This window comes from Canis aureus, chromosome 10 (assembly GCF_053574225.1).
Source record: "Canis aureus isolate CA01 chromosome 10, VMU_Caureus_v.1.0, whole genome shotgun sequence".
In the NCBI taxonomy this organism is placed as follows: domain Eukaryota; kingdom Metazoa; phylum Chordata; class Mammalia; order Carnivora; family Canidae; genus Canis; species Canis aureus.
The window spans coordinates 53,531,316-53,547,319 of record NC_135620.1 but is presented as its reverse complement, the minus strand read 5'-3'; the positions used below and the strand labels follow the sequence as shown (position 1 = coordinate 53,547,319).

General features: G+C 42.4%; 1 protein-coding gene across 7 annotated transcripts in view; it reads right to left on the bottom strand.

The window, feature by feature from the left end:
* Nucleotides 1-15,188, bottom strand: part of UNC13B (unc-13 homolog B) — a 231,367-nt gene extending 216,179 nt beyond the window's left edge. For 3 of the 7 annotated variants that reach the window (XM_077912416.1, XM_077912419.1, XM_077912420.1), the window contains exon 1: nt 14,830-15,188. In XM_077912416.1, coding sequence (XP_077768542.1) covers nt 14,830-14,851 — 22 coding nt within the window. In that variant the 5' untranslated portion in view covers nt 14,852-15,188. The remainder of the gene's footprint in view (nt 1-14,829) is intronic. The other 4 variants (XM_077912425.1, XM_077912422.1, XM_077912421.1 and 1 more) reach the window with 2 other exon arrangements.
* Between the last annotated feature and the right edge of the window lie 816 nt (nt 15,189-16,004).

Here is a 16,004-nt window from a genome sequence, read left to right as displayed (position 1 = left end):
GCTCCATGCACCGGGAGCCCGACGTGGGATTCGATCTCGGGTCTCCAGGATCGCGCCCTGGGCCAAAGGCAGGCGCCAAACCGCTGCGCCACCCAGGGATCCCTATATTTTTTTTTAAATGCCAACGTTACCAAAAAAAAAAAATTGTTTTAAGGCTATGGAAATATTCCATATTGAAGAAGGCTATAGAGACATGACCAGTAAATGGAAAGCCAACTCTTAGTTTGGATCCCATACTGGAAAAGAAAAGTTATAATGGATATTTGACAATTAGGACAGTCGACAAAAAAAATGAATGTAACTGACAGTTTAAAGTATTGTATCATTGGGAAATTTACTATAAGATACAACTGCATTATGGTTATGTCAGAGACCATCTTTATTCTTAGGAAATATACTATGAAGTATTTAGAGGATAGAAGTCAATGTCATCTAAAACTTGTTGCCAAGTGATCGTTCTTTGTATTATTTTTATTTTTGCAACTTTTTTTTAAAGATTTTATTTATTAGAGACAGAAAGAGAGAGAGAGAGAGGCAGAGACATAGGCAAAGAGAGAAGCAGGCTCCATGCAGGGAGCCCGATGTGGGACTCGATCCGGGGACTCCAGGATCATGCCCTGAGTATAAGGCTCAACTGCTGACCACCCAAGCGTCCCTATTTTCACAACTTTTCTAGCAGTCTGAGATTATTTCTGGATAAAAAGTTTATTTTTTTTAAGATTTTATTTATTTATTCATGAGACACACACACACAGAGGCCGAGACACAGACAGAGGGAGAGCAGGCTCCATGCAGGGAGCCCGATGTGGGACTTGATCCTGGGACTCCAGGATCAGTCTTGGGCCAAAGGCAGGCACTAAACTGCTGAGCCACCCAGGGATCCCATAGATAAAAGGTTTTAAAAAAGAATTACTGACATGAAAAAATGGATGTGAAAACTGAGCTAAAAAAGGGGGGGGGGGTAGAAAGAGTAGCCAAACAATATGGGGAGGGGGGAGGCAGGGCTAAAATGATACACAATAAAATATGAACAGTAGGAAGCTCCTAGTGGCCAAGATAAACAATTTGTATATCAATAAGATACACAACCCCAACAGACAGAAATATGCTTAAATCTATGACTTCATAATAGTACTGAAAACTATTAATAGCAACTAATTCGTCACTGATAGAGGATGCTAAGGGACCAAATCATTATTTTGAGAATTGATAAATAAAAGGAAAGAACCAAGCATTTATTCTGACTTTCCTGTTAGAACCCACTGAGTAGCTAAATGGTAAATATGAGAAAGTTTCTTGGGGCACCTGGGTGGCTCAGTCAGTTGAGTGCCCAATTCCTGTTTCAGGCTCAGGTCATGAACTCAGAGTAATGGAATCAAGCCCCCAGTTGGGCTCCACACTTAGTGGGAAGTCTGCTTCTCTCTCTCCCCACCCGCACTTTTGCCCCCTCCACCACTCGTGCTCCATATCTCTAAAATAAATAAATAAATCTTTTAAAAAATATGTGGGGAAGTTACTCTTTATTGAAATATTCCAGCTAACAAGTGAAGGAATTATTAAATTAGAATATCACTATTTTGCAGCCCCTAATGAATTGACTAGATATTAAGCATCAACAGGCACCAACATCACCAAAAAAAAAGAGACAACCAGACACTCTGAGCCTTTTAATGAAGAATACATTACCCATGATGTAGCCTTCACTAAAAAAAAAAGTAAAAGAAAGGAAGAAGGAAAACAGTATGATCAAGCCTCTAAATCTAACATCAACATTATAGGAAATATATATAGTTTAAGACTCCAGAACACTTTAAACTATGCCATAGGGATACAACCAGCAAAATCCAGACTGAGAGACAAGACAATGATCCAGTTTCTTCAACAAAGAAGTTGCAAAGAACAAAAAGAAAAAAGAGAGAGAGAGTAGGAGAAATGGAGATAAAACCTAAAGATTAAGGGATCCCTGGGTGGCTCGGCAGTTTAGCACCTGCCTTTGGCCCAGGGCGTGCTCCTGGAGTCCCGGGATTGAGTCCCGGTATCGAGTTCCGCGTCAGGCTCCCGGCATGGAGCCTGCTTCTCCCTCTGCCTGTGTCTCTGCCTCTCTCTCTCTCTCTCTCTCTCTCTCTCTCTCTAGGTCTATCATGAATAGATAAATAAAATCTTAAAAAAAAAAAAAACTAAAGATTAAAAGAGGCACAAAAGAACTAACAACCAAAAGCAATGTGTAGACCTTATTATGGTCTGATTCAAACACTCAAACTATAAAAAAAAAATTGTATTTATGAACTATAAATTCAAACATTGGATATTTGATAGAATTAAGGAATTTTCTAAAATGGGATATTGGTTTTGTGGGGGTTTTCTAAGTTTTAATTTAATTTTCTAAGTTTTAAATTCTCAACAGTAAGTTTACAAAGCAAACAAAAGGGGCTCCTGGCTAGCTCAGTCAGTTAAGCAACTGACTTTGGCTCAGTCATATCTCCCGGGCCTTGGGATCAAGCCCCATATAGGGCTCCCTGCTCAGTGGGGAGTCTCCTTGTCTGTCTTCCTCTGCCCCTCCCCCTGCTCATGCTCTGTCTCTCTCAAATTTTTTAAATCTTTAAATAAATGAATATTAGAAAAACAGTTACTAGAAGAATAAACTAGTAGATTTTGGAAACTGTTTTATGTTACTAACTACAGCTAAACATAATCATAACCTGTGACCCAGAAATTTTAATCTTGGATACATATACACCATATATATAATCCAACAGAAATATACACAAGGTAGGGCCAAAAGATATAAATGGTAAGATGGGGAAAAAATGTCCAAAGATAAATAAACTGTGGTATACTCATACTATACTCATACTATACATAGCAATTAATAAAATCAATGAACTACAGCTATACATCTAGTGGAAACATCTGACAAGCATGTTAAGCAAAAGCAGCCAGTCCAAAAGAAATACTGTATAATTCCATTTATTAAAAGTTCATTGTCGGGACGCCTGGGTGGCTCAGCGGTTGAGGGTCTGCCTTTGGCTCAGGGCGTGATCTCAGATTCCCGGGATCAAGTCCCGCATGGAGCTCCTTGCATGGAGCCTGCTTCTCCTCCCTCTGCCTGTGTCTCTGCCTCTCTTTCTTTTCTGTGTCGAGAAGAGAGAGGAGGAGGAGGAGGAGGAGGAGGAGGGGAGGGGAGGGGAGGGGAGGGGAGGGGAGGGGAGGGAGAAGTCAAGTCCATTGTCAGGGTCCTGGAATAGAGCCCCAAGTTGGGCTCCCTGCTCAGCAGGGAATCTGCTTCTACATCTTCCTCTCCCTGCCACTCCCTCTGCTTGTGCTCTCTCTCCCTCAAATAAAATATATGTTTTTAAAGTTCATTGTCGGGATGCCTGGGCGGCTCAGCAGTGGAGCGTCTGCCTTTGGCTCAGGGCATGATCCTGGAGTCCCAGGATCGAGTCCCACATCTGGCTCCCTGCTCAGAACCTGCTTCTCTCTCTGCCTGTGTCTCTGCCTCTGTGTCTCTCATAAATAAATAAATAAAATCTTTTTAAAAATAAAACAAAAAATAAAAGTTCATTGTCAAGCATTTCTTTTTTTTTAAGATTTTATTTTGGGGACGCCTGGGTAACATAGCAGTTGAGTGTCTGCCTTTGGCTCAGGGCGTGATTCTGGGTCTGGGGATCGAGTCCCACATTGGGCTCCCTGAAAGGAACCTGCTTCTACCTCTGCCTATGTCTCTGCCTCCTCTATGTCTCATGAATAAAAAAATAAAATCGTTTTTTAAAAAAAGTTCACAAGCAAATTTTATGTTCAATTTTGCTATGAAGCTAAAACTGCTTTTTTTTTTAAGATTTTATTTATTTATTCATGAAAGACACACAGAGAGAAGCATAGACATAGACATAGAGACATCCCTCACAGGGAGCCAGATGCAGGACTTGATTCCCAGACCCGGGATCACACCCTGAGCCAAAGGCAGATGCTTAACCGCTGAGCCACCCAGGCGTCCCGCTAAAACTGCTCTTAAAAAATGAAGTGTTAGAGTCAGATAATGTTAGCTTTGGGAAAGTAGAAGGAAGTAATGACTGACAAGAATGTTAAGATGGGCTTCTGAGGTGTTAGTAGTGTTCTACTTATTGACCAAAGTAATGGTCGCATAAGTATGTTCACTTTATGATAATTCAGTGAACCATACACTTAAGATTAGGGTACTTTTCTGTACATATACTATAAATCAATTAAAAAATTCTGCTATACAATAAAAAAAAAATTCTGCTATACAAATAGCAAGTCTTCCCTGACCTTTATTTTTTTTTTAAAGATTTTATTTATTGATTCATGAGAGACACAGAGAGAGGCAGACACAGGCAGAGGGAGAAGCAGACTCCCCAGAGGGAGCCCGATGCGGTACTCGATCCCAGGACCCCAGGATCATGACCTGAGTCAAAGGCAGTTGCTCAACCACTGAGCCACCCAGGTACCCCTTCCCTGACCTTTAATAAAGAAAGTCCATTACGGTGTATAAAACATTACCCAAACTTAAAGAATACTGCTTTGAAAGTTAGAAAAAATACTGCAGTATCTCCCCACTCCCATAAGAACTTATTCTGCTTATCCTAGGTCAGAGTCAATAGTCCGAATTCTGGCTTTATCTAAGAGAAGATTTTTGTTTTGTTTTTTAACTTTCATTTGCATTTTGTGCAGATTTACCCCTGGACCATAAGTTTCTGTTTCTTCAGAGGTATCTTTTTTCTTCTGTGCAACCTCCTCTCTCGCTTTAGGAACAACCTGCTCTTTTCAGTAAGAATCATCTCAATGCAGCAGGGAGAGTTCATGTATGGGTTAACCCAACCATGAGCTCTGTAAGCTCTGCATCTTTGTTTACCAGAGCTTTGTTCACCTGGATGTGCTCAATGACCAGAGAATCTACATTGAAACCCTTAAGTTCAGCATCACTCTGCATTTTTAAGCATGTGCAGTAAAAACTCAGCACTCTTTTTAGGCCACAACCCTGTGTCCAGCCCCACTGTTTGGCCTGAACATATCTACCAACTCCACCTTTCTAGCAATGAAATGACACACATTTCTTCAGTAAAGTGACATTCTTCAGGTACTTGGTGGCTTTTCAGATATGCATACCCTTGATGGCCTGGGCAGTTTCATGTATATTCTTAAAGTGAACATGAATACTTGAACCTCTTGATTTGCATGATTTTGTAGGATTTTCTGAGTCAAGGGAATAGCAAAACATATTCAGAGATCACCTCAGGCTGCTTACAAAAGAAAGATGTTTTAAAACCAATCTAGATTCCTTGGGCTCTTGTCTACTATATAGATATATATCATAATCAGGCAGAGAGAAGGTACTCAACAAATATTTACTAATGATAACAGCCCAAACTTTAAACAAATTCACATAGCAAAGTCTGAAATACATAGCACAAGCAAAATAGGATAAAAACTCAGCTTACTGACCTACAAAGTACAACTTCCAGAAACCCTACTTCTAGAAACTAAGAAATTACAGGATGTACTGCTTTTTAGGAAGAGAACAATTCATAACAATAGCTATCCACGGCAGAGGAAATTGGTCCTTTCCCCATTCACTACTGCCTGGCTCAGACAAGGCACTATCAACTTCCTAACGCCATAGCTAAGTGAAAGGAACCCAACAGCGACTCTGCTTTTAAGGGCAGGGACTACTCCAACCATGATGTAATGGAAATACAGCAGCAAGCAGTTAGCAGAGGCAAGTAACAATTAGGGAAAAAATAAGGTGTGAAAAAAATACTTGACTAACCTGTTCTTATGCCTGAAAATCCTAAAATCATTACTATTCTGGGACACCTGGATGGCTCAATCAGTAGCATGCAAATCAATCTCAGGGTTGTGAGTTCAAGCCTTATGTTTGGTTTAGAGATTACTTAAAAATAGATAAAATCTAAAAAAAAAAAAAAAAAAAAAAGGAAGGAAGGAAATGAAAACAATTACTACTCCTGCTTCCCACAGTGGTAGTAAACCAAAATATATCTGAGGTCTTCCCAGCCTAGAATTGACCTACAATCAATGTGTCCTGAAAGTCCATCAGAATTCACTTGCTTTTTTTTATTTTTAAGATTTACTTGAGAGAGTGAGCACGAGTGAGCACCAGCGGGAGGGAAGGGAAAAGCAGACTCTCCATTAAGCAAGGAGCCTGACCCGAGGCTGAATCCCAGGACCCTAAGATCATGACCTGAGCCAAAGGCAGATGCTTAACCAACTGAGTAACCCGGGCACCCCCAGAATTCACTTGCTAAGAGTTTCCCTGTAATATTCTTTCAGTTAGTTAGGTAACTAATAGGTGATGATAAATACAAGCTTTTCTAAGGGCAAGTCAACATAAATGAGTTGGTATAGTTCTCATCACTAGTGACAGTGTTCTGTTTTAAAAACACAATGTTCAAAAAAAATAAATAAATAAAAACACAATGTTCAGGGCAGCCCCGGTGGCGCAGCGGTTTGGCCCCGCCTGCAGCCTGGGGTGTGATCCTGGAGACCCAGGATCGAGTCCCACATCGGGCTCCCTGCGTGGAGCCTGCTTCTCCCTCTGCCTGTGTCTCTGCCTCTCTCTCTATGTCTATGAATAAATAAATAAAATCTTTAAAAAAAAAATAAAAAAATAAAAAATAAATAAAAACACAATGTTCAACAGGGAAAATAATTTTGCAAGAAAAATTTTGGCAATTATCTTTTTAAGTTTTTAAATTATTTTAGCAAGTGTAACATTAGTTTCAGGTGTACAATATAGTGATTTAGCACTCCCATACATAACCCAGTGCTTATCACAATAAATACAACTCCTTAATCTCATCACCTATTTTACCCATCCCCCACCACCTCCATGCTGGTAACCAACTGTTTTCTATAGTTGAGAGTCTGTTTCTTGGTTTGTCTTTTTTTTTCCCCCTTTGCTTGTATGATTTCTTAAATTCCACATTTGAGCAAAATCATATGTCTTACTCTTATTTTGTTTAGCATAATTCTCTCTAGCTGCCTCCATATTGTTGCAAATGCCAAGATTTCATTCTTTTTTATGGCTGAATAATCTTGTGATTGTGTGTGTATGTGTGTGCTTGTGGGTATATACACTACATCTTTATCGATTCATCAATCGATGGACACCTGGGCTGTTTCCATAATTTGACTATTGTAGATAATGCTGCTATGAACATTGGGCACATGCATCAAGATGGAATACAAAAAAAGATTTTTTTTTAATTTTTATTTATTTATGATAGTCACACAGAGAGAGAGAAAGAGAGAGAGGCAGAGACACAGGCAGAGGGAGAAGCAGGCTCCATGCACCGGGAGCCCGACGTGGGATTCGATCCCGAGACTCCAGGATCACGCCGTGGGCCAAAGGCAGGCGCCAAACCGCTGCGCCACCCAGGGGTCCCCAAAAAAGATTTTTTTTTTAAGATTTTATTTCTTTATTCATGAGAGAGACAGAGAGAGAGAGAGAGAGAGAGGCAGAGACATAGGCAGAGGGAGAAGCAGGCTCCACTCAGGGAGCCCGATGTGGGACTCCATCCTGGGTCTCCAGGATCAGGCCCTGGGCCGAAGCCGGCGCTAAACCACTGAGCCACCCGGGCTGCCCAGAATTTTTTTTTTTTTTTTTTTAAGAAGAGTAGGGGCACCTGGGTGGCTCAGTCAGTTAAGCATCTGCCTTTGGCTCAAGTCATGATTACCAAGGTCCTGGGATCCAACCCACTTTGCTCCCTCCTCAGTGGGGAGTCTGCTCCTCCCTCTCCCTTTGCCCCTCCCCCCACTTGTGTTCTCTAATAAATAAACAAAAATTTTTTTAAAAAAAGGAGTCCATGGAAATCACAGGTCAAACTTACAAAACCTGGGATCCCTGGGTGGCGCAGCGGTTTGGCGCCTGCCTTTGGCCCAGGGCGCGATCCTGGAGACCCAGGATCGAATCCCACGTCGGGCTCCCGGTGCATGGAGCCTGCTTCTCCCTCTGCCTGTGTCTCTGCCTCTCTCTCTCTCTCTCTGTGTGTGACTATCATAAATAAATAAAAATTAAAAAAAAAAAAAAAACAAACTTACAAAACCTGAGGTCTTTGGTCTTCTTCATAGGCATAAAATATTACCTACTGGTAAGGATCTGCCTCTATAGGGGATGCTGATCTGAGAGATGCTGAGGCATTTGATTTGCTAATGGATCCAGCTGAGTGTAACTATGCCAGGAAAACAGCAATGAGCAAATCACACACAAATCACAATCTCCAGGCATAACAAAACTATCCACAAGGATGTTCATGATAGTATTGTTTTAATAGCAAAATGAAAAAAAATATGATTGTCCATCAACATAAAACTGGTTAAATTATGTATGCTTGTAAAATGGAATTCTCTGCAGCTATTAGAAAGAATGATTTAGGGGCACCTGGATGGCTCAGGTCATAATCTCTAAGTCCTGGGATCAAGCTCCACATGGAGCTCCCTGCTCTCTGGAAGTCTGCTTCTCCCTCTCTCTCTCTCTGCCTTTCCCCCCTTAGTGCTCACATGTACACTGTCTCAAAAAATAAATTTAGATTCACAGAAGCTGACAGGAAAACATTAAATGTTTTAACAAGTTGAATATTATATACATCCAGTTGTAAAATGTGTGTATTCATTTGTAATGAAAATTTCTAGGATATGCAAGAAACAGCAATGAGTAGTTACCTCTTAGAGAACAGAAAATAAGGGAGAGGACCAATTTCTACTTTCACTTCACATCCTAAACTGTATGAATTTCCTATCATGCATATATATTACATTTACAATTTAAAAAAACAAAGAATGGTATGCCTGGGTGGCTCAGCAGCTGAGCGTCTGCCTTTGGCTCAGGGCATGATCCCCCGGGTCCCAGGATCAAGTCCCACACTGGGTTCCCTGCATGGAGCCTGCTTCTCCCTCTGCCTCTCTCTGTGCATCTCTCATAAATAAAAATATACATAAAAATGTTAAAAAATAATAAAAACAAAGAACAAAAAAGTTAACCATGGTGTAAAGGGAGTGGTAGGACTATGGTGATTTTTATTTTCCTTTCTAAACTTTCCTTCATTTTGCCAGTTTTCTATAACAATATATTGAGTCACCTGACTGATTTGGTCAGAAAAACATGTCACTCTTGATCTCAGGGTCCTGAGTTTGGAGCCCCAAGTTGGGTGTAGAGATTACTATTAAAAATAATAGGGATCCCTGGGTGGCGCAGCGGTTTGGCGCCTGCCTTTGGCCCAGGGCGCAATCCTGGAGACCCGGAATCGAATCCCACGTCGGGCTGCGGGTGCATGGAGCCTGCTTCTCCCTCTGCCTATGTCTCTGCCTCTCTCTCTCTCTCTCTCTGTGTGACTATCATAAATAAATAAAAATTTAAAAAATAATAATAATAATAATAGGGGATCCCTGGGTGGCTCAGCGGTTTAGCGCCTGCCTTTGGCCCAGGGCACGATCCTGGAGTGCCAGGATCGAGTCCCACGTCAGGCTCCCTGCCTGGAGCCTGCTTCTCCCTCCTCCTGTGTCTCTGCCTCTCTCTATGTCTATCATAAATAAATAAATCTTTAAAATAAACAAATAAATAAACAAATGAATAAATAAACAAAAAAAGACAGTATATTAGCATATATTGCTTTTTATATCCCCAAGACTACTTTTCGGTTTTGATTTTTTTTTAATTTTTATTTATTTATGATAGTCACAGAGAGAGAGAGAGAGGCAGAGACACAGGAGGAGGGAGAAGCAGGCTCCACACCAGGAGCCCGATGCGGGACTCGATCTCAGGTCTCCAGGATCGCGCCCTGGGCCAAAGGCAGGCGCTAAACCTCTGCACCACCCAGGGATCCCTCGGTTTTGATTATTTCATAAGTGTAGTCACTTCTGGTTCAAAGGGTATGGAGGGGGGGCGGGGGCAGCCCCGATGGCGCAGCGGTTTAGCGCCACCTTCAGCCCGGGGTGGGGTCCCAGAGACCCGGAATCGAGGCCCACGTTGGGCTCCCGGCGTGGAGCTTGCTTCTCTCTGCCTGCCTCCCTCTCTCTCTCTCTCTCTCTCTCTCTCTCTCTCTGTCTCATGCATAAATAAATAAAATCCTTTAAAAAACAAAAAACAAAGGGTATGGGGGTGAGGAGGATCCATACATAGCTCAAATTGTCAACACTGTGGCAATTAAGAAATACAGAAAGGGGTGACTGGGTGGCCAGTCAACTGGTGGCTCAGTTGGTTAAGCATCTGCTTCGGCTCATGTCATCATCTCAGGGTCCTAGTATTGAGCCCCATAGCAGGCTCCCTGCTCAGCAGGGGGTCTGCTTTTCCCTCTCCCCCTGCTTCCCACCCCCGCCAACTCATGCCCTCTAATAAAGAAAATCTTAAAAAGAAAAAAAAAAAAAAATAGGGGAAAGACTCAATTCTCAAAATGCTTATAACTTGCTCGGAAAAACTAGTCAAAAATATCAAGACACGGGCAGCCCGGTGGCTCAGCGATTTAGCTCGGCCTTCAGCCCAGGGCCTGATCCTAGAGACCCGGGATCGAGTCCCACGTCGGGCTCCCTGCCCGGAGCCTTTTCTCCCTCTCCCTGTGTCTCTGCCTCTCTCTCTATGTGTGTCTCTATGAGTAAATAAATAAAATCTTAAAAAAAAAAAAAAATACCAAGACACTAAAAGTTAAAGAAAATCCCTGATTTAGTTTAGTGGAGTTGCTATGTGGTATTGGCCCCTATGAAAGTAAAAAGATATCAGTATTATGAGGAAAGTTGTGCCAAATTTTTAAAGAAAGACTAAGTGAATTCTATGAAAGGGTGGTTTCTTAAAATTCATCAAGTCTAACCTCCCACTCAATGCTGACATCTCTTTTAGAACATCCTTACCACTCATTCAGTTTCTGCTTAAAATGTCCTAAAACAGGACACCTGGGTGGCTCAGCAGTTGAACTTCTGCCTTCCGCCCAGGGCATGATCCTGGAGTTCCAGGATGGAGTCCCACCTCAGGCTCCCTACATGGAGGCTGCTTCTCTCTCTGCCTCTCTCTCTCTGCCTCTCTCTCTCTCTCTATCACTCTGTCTCTCATGAAAAAAATAAAAAACAAAATCTTAAAAAAAAAGTCCTAAAAAAAAAAAAGAAAGAAACCCTAAGTAGTCCATTTCATTTGTTAAGAACAACTAATTTAATGTTCTTCCTTACAATAAACTACAATATAGTTTCTTATAATTTTCATTCAATAGTCAACTTGTCCCATTCATTAGGAATGAAGTTTTGTGTTTAAGTAATCTCAACACTCAACGTGGGACTCAAACTCACAACCCCAAGATCAAGAGTAACTGACCAACTGAGCCAGCCAGGAACTCCTAAAATGTTTTTTTTTAAATAATAATAATAATAATAATAATAATATTTTCATCTATTACAATCCTACACTTTTTTTTTTAAGATTTTATTTATTTATTCATGAGAGACACAGAGAGAAGGCAGAGACATAGGCAGAGGGAGAAGCAGGCTCCATGCAGAAAGCCAGATGTGGGACTTGATCCCACAATACTCCATCCTGGAACTCCAAGATCACACCCTGAGCCAAAGGCAGATGCTCAACCGCTGAGCCAGAGGCATCCTCATTCTCCCCCTCTGAGAAGAGGCATCCCAATTCTCCCCCTCTTAAATCACCTCATAACTAAACCTCTGGGGACACCTGGGTGGCTCAGCAGTTGAGCGTCTGCCTTGAACTCAGGCCATAATCCTGGAATTCCAGAATCGAGTCCCGCATCCGGCTCCAGAGCCTGCTTCTCTTCCCCCTCTACCCATGTCTCTGCCTTCTCTCTGTCTCTCTCATTAATAAAAAAATAAAATCTTTAAAAAAAAAAAAACAAAACTAAACCTCTAAATTACTCAAATGTTTTCTACATTTCTAATGATTATCCTCTAAAGAAATTCTACTTTCTCACTGTGCCTCTTAAAACCAAATACCCCAAAAGAACACAAAATTCCAGATCTGATCTAACCACTGTCATCATCTTTTTTGTCTGGGTCACCACAAACAGTACAAGACAAGTTGCCAGGCAGTACACAATTCATTGCCAAATTTTAGTGGTACTATTCAAACCATAAGTAATTTATATTTAAAGGAGTTTAGAGTTTAAGACTGTGTAGGGGAAAAAGATCACTGAGGACAGAACTTAGGAACTTTTCAACCAAAAAAAAGTAGACTGTATGCTAGGAAAAGAATATATTTAAAAAAAAAAAAAAAAAGAATATATTTTTGACAAGCATAAAATTCAAAAAAGAATATTTCAGGGAGTACCAATGCAGAATACTGGTACAGAGGCAGTAACGAGCAGAGTTAGTGCTAGAGCTAAATATCTGTATAAAGATAGGCAAGAATATAGGGCCAAAAATGAGGGCTAGAATCAGACTATTGAAAGCACTTAACCTGTAGGCAATAAGGCATGATTAAAGGGTTAAATCAAGAAACTGACTTCTTGAGATGTTTGGGGATAATTAAATACCAGTTTGCCAGTTTCTACATCAGTTTCTACTACTGTTTGAACTCTGACTACAGGGAAAAAGTTTCTAATTCAATTCTACTCCAAGATGAACTGAAACTGAGTTATATAGTATTCTTACACAAGCTTCTCTCATAACATGAACATTCCTAACTCCAAAATATAATGCAGGAATATCATTTTAGAAAGACTTATTTTGATCCATTTCTGTTAAGTTTTCCCAAAATGGATACTTTGCCATTTTATATGAATACTTCTCTGCAAGGTACCTGCTAGTTTCAGTAATTAATCATCTTCAGAATCTCCACTCAAGGGCAGGCAGCCAGGGTGGCTCAGCGGTGTAGGGCTGCCTTCAGCCCAGGGAGTGATCCTGGAGTTCCAGGATCGAGTCCCACGTCAGGCTCCCTGCATGGAGCCTGCTTCTCCCTCTGCCTGTGTCTCTGCATCTCTTTCTCTCTCTCGTGAATGAATAAAATCTTTAAAAAAAAAAAAAAAAAAAAGAATCTCCACTCAAAAGACAATGACCTACTGGTCTCCAATCCCCCAGGTTCAAAAGAGAGATTCAACTAATATAACATAAAAAGTGAAAGAGGTTAGCTAAATAACAGAATTTGTAGACAATGAAAGTTGCCCAATATTAGAACAAGTGAAAACAGCAGCAGCTCCTTCTCTGAAATTATTTAAATGCAATTAATAGGAATTTCTGGCTTAATAGTGTTCCTGTCTTGGGATCCCTGGGTGGCGCAGCGGGTTAGCGCCTGCCTTTGGCCCAGGGCGCGATCCTGGAGACCCGGGATCGAGTCCCGCATCGGGCTCCCTGCATGGAGCCTGCTTCTCACTCTGCCTCTCTCTCTCTCTCTCTCTCTGTGACTATCATAAATAAATAAAAAAAAAAAATTGGTGTTCCTGTCTAATAAAGAGTCTTCCATGAGGACTAGCACCATAATACAGTATAGCAGTAGAGATTTAAACTATCCAAGGGACATTGCAAAACCCAACCTCTCCCAAATCCTGCTACTCAACAGCAGGGATCTAAAGGAATAAATAGATTCCCAGCTGCTAAGAGAAAATGTCTTACTAAAAGCAAAGCAAAATTCTCATTAATGAAAAATCAACCATGAAGAAAAAAAATTGTCTCGTAATCCCTAGAAATAGCCAAATCCATTTTGGGTTAATGGAGATTTAACAAAACAGTGGAGGACAACAGTGCAAAACAGTTACCTTTGCCAGCAGCTGGGGGAAACACCCATCAGAGAGATCACAAATAACAATGCTGCTAATCCACAGAGCCAAAAGAAACATGAACTCTATCCAGTAAAGGGTACCAGGAAAAGGCTAAGGAAAGATAAATTCTCTCCCTCACCATCAAGCCACCTTATCCCATCTTGTTGAACACTGATATGATAGGCTGTAACTTGAATTTTCCAAGATCAAGTTCAATGGGTAATCCAGACCCTGCTTTTTCTGATCAGATAATCTCTAAAATCACAGTCCTCACATGCATTTATTCAAAGCCAGTACTGAGCTTCTCTGTCAGGCACCAAGAATACAAAAACTAGTAAGAAACAGTCTCTACCCTCACAGAGCTTAATGCATACACCTTGCCTCATCTTAAACCCCAAAGCTCTTCCCTTAAAATATCTTCTTAGGTGGGTCAACTGTCCTCAGTGAAAAAGCAATAAAGGCCTTTTACCTACTGTAATAGAAGCTAAAAAATAAATACACGTATAGGTTATACGACTTATGTTCTCCAAAAGGAGAGAAGACAACACACTTTTCCAAGTCGAATATTAGAATAATCTTAGCCTAGACTACAGAGAAGCCGGGAACCAGACAAGCAACAGAGGGTGCAAGCCAAGAAATACACTGGAAGAAGGGATGTGACAGCTGTACCACGTCGCGTTCAAATATCGATAAAAAGAACCTTCTACTAATCCGCCTGCAGTTTCACGGTGCAAGGAAAAGGAAGAAAAGAAAGGGAGACTGCCCGCTGTTGACACCCAACTATTCGCGGTCTCCTGGCTAGTGTACTCTCACTAGAGAAGAGCCCCGGTCACTGGTTAATAGGATCTGGGCCTGCCGGCCAACAACTCTGTCACATGGCCACCGAAATGGAGAGAGGTTAACAGTCCCTCACAGGAGAGTGAGGGAAAACAAGGCAGAGTGAAAAAGAACCTCCTTAAACGTTTATAAATGAGTTAACACAATCGCCCACCGAGGCGCAGAGGAGAAGTGAAGTTTGGAAAAGGTGGTAACCCGACGCCCACTGGATGCGTGTGGGGACCCCTCGGCGACCCCTGCCGCCCCCGCCCCACGTCCACACACTCACCGCGTACACAGAGCAGCGACATGGCCGAGGCACTCGCGAGCCTCCGTCGCACCCCGCCGCGCCGCCGCACCCGGCGGCTCCCTCTTTCCTCTCAGCAGGTGCCGCGGCTGCTCCCGCTCTCGGCCGCACAGGTCTGAAGGCTCCTCATGGTCCCCGTGGCAGGCAGCGTCCCGCCGCTCCCTCGGACCCGCTTCAATCCTCACCGTCTGACCGTGCTCCCAATAGCGGCGAGTACGGGCGGACAGGCAGAAGACTGGGCGCGGCACAGCGGCGCCATCGCTGGGAGGCAGGAGCTACCGGGACTACCCCCCTCCTCTCGCTGCACCGGGATCCCGGCGAGCGCCTGGAAGGAGCCAACCCGTGGCGCCCCGCCTCCTAGCCAATCAACTCACGCCCAGTCCGCCGACCCCGCCTCCTAAAGCACGTAAGAGGCGGGGTTTCCTTCCCCTTTCCTTACGTGCAAGAATGAAGGCAGCTCCGCCCACTAATAGGTCTTGGAACGGCGAGGGCGGACTTGCCCTCACCAGTGTGAGGAGGTAACTAAAGTCTTCTGCTCCTCCCACCCAAGAAGATTCTTTTCATTGAAGAATTTCCGTCGGACTTCCTTAGTCTATCCCTTACAGCTAACCGAGATCCTACCTGTAATAATTTAACAAGATTGTACCACAAGGCAAGCATGTTTTACTCAGCAATTACAGCACAACAAAGGAAAATAACTGAGTGAGCATGAAGTAAAGTGTTTGGAGACTATAGTTCTCATCTAGACCCTTTTTTCTTAAGATATTGTTTATTTATTTATTTATGAGAAACAGAGAGAGAGAGGCAGAGACACAGGCAGAGGGAGAAGCAGGATCCATGCAGGGAGCCCGACGTGGGACTCGATCCTGAGACTCCAGGATCACGCCCTGGGCTGAAAGCGGCGCTAAACCGCTGAGCCACCTGAGCTGCCCCTAGGCCTTTTTTTTTCCTTGCATGCCATTGTATCTCCAATTACTATAATAGTACTTGGTATGTAAAAATCAGTCCGTTCCTATTTACTGAATGAAGGAGAGAGGGAACACAGGTCTCTTAAGCTAGGACTTCTGGTAAGATGACAAATGCACATGCGAGGAACTAAAAAAGACCAGAGCAGAAACCCGGAAGATACATAGTGTATTGTACAGATGCAACATCTC